The 7,515-nt window shown below is 32.8% G+C and overlaps 1 protein-coding gene across 1 annotated transcript; it reads left to right on the plus strand.

The window, feature by feature from the left end:
- Nucleotides 1-330: 330 nt before the first annotated feature.
- On the plus strand, nucleotides 331-6,919 carry LOC132729997 (ATPase SWSAP1-like). The gene is made up of 6 exons (XM_060715835.1): nucleotides 331-424; nucleotides 1,849-1,994; nucleotides 2,200-2,358; nucleotides 2,771-2,885; nucleotides 5,518-5,594; nucleotides 6,781-6,919. Exons 2-6 carry the CDS (start codon nucleotides 1,852-1,854, stop codon nucleotides 6,893-6,895), a joined length of 609 nt encoding a protein of 202 aa, XP_060571818.1. The 5' UTR covers nucleotides 331-424; nucleotides 1,849-1,851; the 3' UTR covers nucleotides 6,896-6,919.
- The last annotated feature ends 596 nt before the right edge of the window (nucleotides 6,920-7,515 follow it).

Genomic DNA, 7,515 nt, shown 5'->3' on the forward strand with positions numbered 1-7,515 from the left:
ATGCATTTTATGCAGCTGACCATGACCTACCATCTGTCTGATTTCCTTGAGAACTGGCTACTAAAAACACCTCGCTTGAGAATGTGAGCAAAGAAATCAGATCAGAGATCATTTTCACTTTTACAAGAGTTCTACTAGTGAATGGTGTAAGCTGATCTAGTAAGTTTACAATAGATATGTTAATCTAAATTAGTTTTTTACTTTTAACCTAGAAATTTTATATTTTGCTAAGTAGGCTTTTATATAATATCTTCGATTTTTGTTAAAGTAATATGTGCACGTCGATCACCCGTTTGTAACAATGTTTTTAAAGATTGGGAATTTTTCAGAACATGAGGATGATGACAGTGATATTTTTTATTAGTCGTGCTTTTGTAAACAACACGCAGACCATTTTTTTACATAAATGGCATAAAAAAGCAAGGTAAAAATAGGTAGATACATTTTAAAAAGTCATCAGATATAACAGTAACGATCTTAACATATTTGTCGAACAGAAAAATATAGTAATTGATTTATTTAGAAAGTAATTCAAGAAATAACAGGCAATGAACTGTAACTTGATCAGTTTCTGGATATGGACAAATTTCGGATAGTCTGTAATTATCGCAAGTTTTATGTACATTCTTGTCCACATGTTGTATGATATTCGTTAAAAATAACCTACTCTATATGATGAAATATTGAATTAACTTATATTTCTTTTTTAATGATAAACAGAGATTAACATCGCTGTCAATTTTCAGTGGTCCAATGTAAATGATTTATGGTGACTGATTTGTGCCATGTCGTGTTTTTGCTCTGCGGGGCTCCAGAGAATAACAAAAAAATACAACAAAGCCACCACTTTTTACATACTTTTAGCTCCATGGGGTGCCAGGCACAAAATATGACAAAGTGATTAATTGTCGAAATTCCGGCTTGTGCCTTTTGCTCCACTTGCGGCATCAGACGCGGAGTGGAGCGCAAGTTACTATAATGACAAATTGGCCTCTTTGTCATATTATCATATTTTTCTCTGATGCCCCGCGGAGCAAACTTATAACATGGCACAAATTAGCCACCATAGTAATCTATTCAGTTGGTCCAAGCAATAATTTGTTGTGTCCTAAACAACTCATATTAGCTGCTCAACTCCATACTAAACAAAAGTGTTTACTGACAATGTTAAGTTTTATATATATATATATATATATATATATATATATAGCAAAAAGTTGTGTACTGGGTTTTTAACTTTTTTATGATGTAAACTAGCATTATATTTTTATGCACCCACTTGGATGCATGAGCTTGAAAATCAAACATCAGAGTTACAATCTCATTGAAACTTCACACAGTTATACTTATTATTATTCACCCTTTATAATTCTTAAAGGCCACTCAGTGGAAGTGCAGCATCAAATTAATGAAACATAACTTAAGCATATTTTGTGTTTTATATTAAACCATTACTCTTAATATGCTACTTTGAAATAATGCTTGTTACATTTTTGCGTATGCAGCCTTTATTTCATTGTATTTATTGACCAATGCCACATTTGGTAGGTCAGCTACCAAGATTGGTCTTCTAACTTTAAATTAAGTAAACACACTCTTGAGACAAAGTCACAAGTGCATAAAATAGATTTTTTACCCGTTTGCTTATACAGCCAACAAATTTAAAAAAAAATTAAAAATGGATAAGGGTGCATAACCGTGCATTGAAATACATTGACAGATGTGTAGGTTCTGGTAGCATTCATCACGTTTAGTGATATTCCTTGTTTAATAGCTGTTAATGATTTGGCAATATATCAAAAGATAACATGAATTCATCTATTCATAAATGTGTTGTAAACTTAACAGGGTATGACTGGGCTACTGTATTCCTTTCCACTGACATCACCGTGGTTACAAACTGAGATAGAGGAAGACCAGTCAAAACTGACTAACTGTTTGAAGCTGTTAAATAAAGAGAATTGTCCTTTGGTTTTTCTTGGAGAAGGTCAATGGTAAGTTTCAAAAATGGTTTGAATAACTTAATAATTCAAAGGCATAAATATTGAAAGATATTTTAAAGATACAACCTTATTGACATTAGTATGATTTGTAAGTTACATGACTTTCATGTAATTTTGTTGTGATTAATGATTCCGAGAAATATCAGGATACATGTATGATTAATTGTGATAGCTTTCTTTTCTGTTGTTTTTTCAGTGGTAAGACAGTTTTGTTATTTCAAGCGGCAGTGGCATACGCCAGTCAAGATTATCATGTGACATACATTAGCCGCAGTCCTCTTACTCAGATGCCATTATCCGTGCATGGTATGACGAGACCCGAGACTGCAGGTTTACTCAAAACCCTCACATTTATGTAAGATTTTATTACATGATTCTATATTTAGCTATATTTCTTAGCTTGGTCTCTATAATATCTATTTCTCTTGATTTAACTATGATTGTTTTCTTTTCATACAAAGCTGTCAAATACATTCATTTAAAACTTGAATTACTTCTTACTGTGAAAAGAATTTCTATTTTATAGGGCAGGTAATTATGAAATTTATTTTTGCACAGTTATTCCCCTTTTCTGACTAAGAATATTTATCGTAGATTCTCACTTTTGTCTGAAAATACTCCATAGTTCAACTTTAATATCAACTGTTGGTCAATCACCCTAATAACAGTCAGTCTTTTGAAATATATAGTCAGTTCAACTCGACTTGACAATGAAAATTTGAGCATATATATATTATTATAATGTCACTTTTGATTTTGTTTTTCAGGTATATAAACAAAGTGCAGAATCTGGTTGAATTTTGTGCTTCAATCCACTCGAAATCTCTTGTACCGGACATGCTGATTGTTGATGACCTTGACTTTTATCTACAACAATCTATGGTAAGTTATCTTCTGTTGTCTATGTGAGAAGAATAAGTGGTAACTATGCTTAATATGTGTTTTTTAAAAATCCACTGAAATATATTTAAGTTTTAGTTAAAAGTGTTACTTAAGGTGCTGTCTTTTCGATTTCATGAAACATTTGTCTGTACTTAAACAAATTTTTATAAGATACTTTTAATAAGAAAAAACAGAAAGCTATTTACCTGAAGAAAAAAAAGAAGATTTTTTCTTATCATACGTTAAAATGTGCATTATTATAGAGAATTTTTTGAAATATGGCATTTTATTTTATTGTATAAATTGTCACTATTGTAAGAAAAAGATTTCTGTTATACAATGTTTCTTGTAAAATAAGCTTCAAGTGAAGTTGTATGCAATGATGATGTCTACTGACCACATACATGTATAAAATTGACTTCAACTCTCAATTTTTGAACTTGTGTAAGTTGAAACATGTTGTTAAAGCAGCATGCCTCCAGATTCATGCTAATTTTCATGAAATTTTTATACCCCCAAAAACGAGATTTGGGGGGGTATATAGGAGTCACCCGGTGGTCGGTCGGTCGGTCGGTCGGTCGGTCCAGACGTCCGTTGCATTTTCCTTGTCCGGAGCATAACTTGAAAACTAATGGTTGGAATTCAATATAACTACATACAATGGTCAAGCACATTGAGAGGAAGTGCAGTGCACAAGAATCATAACTCTATCTTGACTAATTACAGAGTTATTGCCCTTTGTTACTTTTCCTTGTCCGGGGCATAACTTGAAAACTACTGGTTGGAATTCAAAACAACTTCATACAATTGTCAAACACAATAAGGGGAAGTGCAGTGCACAAGAACCATAACTCTATCTAAAGTAATTACAGAGTTATTGCCCTTTGTTGCTTTTCCATTGCTTTTTTTTTTTGTCCGTTGCATTTTCCTTGTCCGGAGCATAACTTGAAGACTAATGGTTGGAATTCAATATAACTACATACAATGGTCAAGCACATTGAGAGGAAGTGCAGTGCGTAAGAAACATAACTCTATCTTGACTAATTACAGAGTTATTGCCCTTTGTTACTTTTCCTTGTCCGTGGCATAACTTGAAAACTACTGGTTGGAATTCAAAACAACTTCATACAATTGTCAAACACAATAAGGGGAAGTGCAGTGCACAAGAACCATAACTCTATCTAAAGTAATTACAGAGTTATTGCCCTTTGTTGCTTTTCATTTGCCTTCTTTTTTTTGTCCGGAGCATAACTTGAAGACTAATGGTTGGAATTCAATATAACTACATACAATGGTCAAGCACATTGAGAGGAAGTGCAGTGCATAAGAACCATAACTCTATCTAAAGTAATTACAGAGTTATTGCCCTTTATTACGTTTCCATTGCTTTCTTTTGTCCGGACCATAGCTTGAAGACTAATTGTTGGAATTCATTATAACTTCATACAATGGTCCAGCACATTGAGAGGAAGTGCAGTGCACAAGAACAATAACTCCATTTTGACTTATTACAGAGTTACTGCCCTTTGTTTCTTTTCCTTGTCCAGAGCATGACTTTAAAACTACTGGTTGGAATTCAAAACAACTTCATACAATGGTCAAGCACAATAAGGGGAAGTGCAGTGCACAAGAACCATAACTCCATCTTGACTAATTACAGAGTTATTGCCCTTTGTTACTTTTCCTTGTCCAGAGCATAACTTGAAAACTACTGTTTGGAATTCAGTACAACTTCATACAGTTGTCAAGGACATTCAAAGGAAGTGCAGTGCACAAAAGCCATAACTCCATTTTGACAAAATACAGAGTTACTGCCCTTTGATACTTTTCCTTGTCCGGAGCATAACTTAAAACATACTGGTTGGAATTCAAAACAACTTCATACAATGGTCAAGCACATTAAGAGGAAGTGCAGTGCACAAGAACTATAACTCTATCTTCAGTATTTATAGAGTTATTGCCCTTTGTTCTTTTTCTTTGTCTTTCTGGACTTATTACAGAGTAATTCAATTAAACTTCATCAATGGCCAACCACATTGAAAGGAAATGCAACATACATGAACCACAATTATCTTTAATTGCCCACAACCATAACTCTATGTTTCAATTCTTTTACAAGGTATTCTGTTACTAGTAACATCCTCATTTCCGAAGCAGACTGGTGGGGGTATTAATCACATTTAGTGATAGTTCTAGTTTAAAATGTATTAAAAAGTAAAATACTGTGAAGTAAACAAAGAAAGTAGTTTACACATTGCAAATGGCACTTACATGTACAATCCATGTCAATTACCAAAAAGGGGTCAAAATATACATAAATACCTCTTACTGCATTAGTAACACAGTAGAATTATAGTGATTTATACTGCAAAATCAGTCATTAATCCCACATAACATGTAAATAATTAATTTAGCATTGAATCTTTTTACTTTTTTTAAGATCTTTATTCATTTCTCTAAAGATTAAATTTCTTGAATTTTTTTTACTCATCTGGAGGCATGCTGCTTTAAATTTTTCATTGGGATTGGTTATACATGTATTTTGTATGTAACATATTATTTTACATACCTGTTTAAAAAAAGAGTTATAACAGTTATATTTTAGATGTTGTTATACATGTGTGTATTACAGGATCCTAGTCCAGAGGTTGGATGTGCTCGACTATGTGCCATTCTAGAAGACACTTTGTCATATATACAGACTAAAAGGTTAGTGCTCTGAGTTTATATATAGCTTTTATGCCCGAAGGCGTGCATCTAAAAAAAAAGAGTCAAAATATTTAAAGAAATTGAAAATATTTCGACTCATCTAGAGGCATGCAGCTTTAAGGTTTTGATTGTTGTAAGAGACTTGTAACAGTGTAATAGTAAAGCTATACATAATTTGTAAGTAGTTGAAACATCTATAGTTATTGATGAGTAGGGCCCTCACGATTACACGTTTAAACGGATTCGTTCCGGTTTTCATTCATAAACGTTTACAATATTGTTTACCGTTTAATCGAAAATGACCATATTGTCTTACAAAATTTCTTAATCATTGCCTGTAATCATGGATTTTATCAATTCTAGTGGTTTATTCCAATGTAAACAAACGGAAAATGGGTGTTTACAACCCTCCACACAGCATTGCCATGCAAAATTGCTGGTGACATAATACATTTTTGGTAAAAATGGGGTAATAATGCAAAAAATGTGTGCTGACTCAATTGTGATGAGCCCTGCACATTCTTTATTTGTACATGTATTAAAAATAGAAAGAAAGACATCATTTGGCGACTCAAATACATGGTGTGTATAGTACATAGAGGTACCACCGTTTAAACGGTATCGTTTCGGTTCTTAGCAATCGTGTAAACGTTTACAATTTTTTGTAAACGTGGGAGCCTTATTGATGAGCAGTACTTTTACAGTTGTTAAAGCAGCAGGCCTCCAGATTCTTGCTAATTTTCATGAAAATTTTGAAAATTTATTTAGAAGTAAAATTTTGTGAAGCGAACAAAGAAAGTAAATGACAAATTACAAACTGCACTTGAATCCTGAACCTTTTTGCTTTTCTTGAAATTTTAGTACGTTTTTCTAAAGTTTGATTTTCCAGAAATATTTTAGGCCATCTTGAGCCATGCAGCTTTTGTAATGAAATGAAATTCTTTATGAAAATGTAGAGAATTATGGCAATTATGTTGTCCTCTTGGTTGAATTAAACCCATATTTTGGTTACTTTATATTTAAGATATGTTGAACTAAGATCCTTAATTGTGCAGGATCTTGGAATACGATCAAGCACTGAAAATAGTCAAGTTTTTATCACTCAAGCATACTACCAACAGCTCTTGTTATGGTATGTTTTTGAGTGTGTAGTAATTCATGCAGTGCTGTTATTTTCTCTTTCCAGTTGTGCTGGCATGATGATGCTAGGATGCCGAAAGAAATTCAAGTTTATCACACAAATCTTCAAACAGTTTCGTCTAGCTGTAGCAGATATTACAAGTAATACACCAGTCATTTGATACTCTTTGTCCCTACTGCACCTTTGTTACATAGTAGAAAAACAATGTAGAATAATCTTCTCAATTTCAATTTATTATTGTTAAGTGGACCTACATAAATAATATTACTTGAACTTGTGACCTTTGTAGGCTGCTTAACTTAAGAATGTTGACATTGTGATTTCTTTAATAACAAATTCCACGTGCTATCTGAATAGGGAGAGAATCAGAAAGTTATCCAGGGGTTGTTATTTTGATCTTCGGACGAGGTGTAGTTTCTCTGTGACAATTGATACATACATAGTCTAACAGTCATTTGTCTGTCACTGCTAATTCAAAGCAGGATTCATGTAGGATTAGTAGTGGTTCACTTGTGAAGAAATAGGTAATTACTGGTTAGTTATCCAGGAAAGCCAGTGAAACGGATTCACTGCAGTTATAATCAAAAAGCATGTTAAAATCAGTGTAAAAAAAAACAACAACAGAAAAACAATAATTTTATAATCAAACTTTATGCATTTTATTCACATGACATGTTGATAAAGGAGATTCACCAAGGGTAAAAGTTAAAAAAAACATTAGTAAAATGCATTTAGACAAAACTCGATACTGTAAATGTAACAGTATTTTTTTCTGGACGG

The sequence above is a fragment of the Ruditapes philippinarum genome, unplaced genomic scaffold (genome assembly GCF_026571515.1).
Source record: "Ruditapes philippinarum isolate M1 unplaced genomic scaffold, ASM2657151v2 ctg3147_1_1_1_1, whole genome shotgun sequence".
In the NCBI taxonomy this organism is placed as follows: domain Eukaryota; kingdom Metazoa; phylum Mollusca; class Bivalvia; order Venerida; family Veneridae; genus Ruditapes; species Ruditapes philippinarum.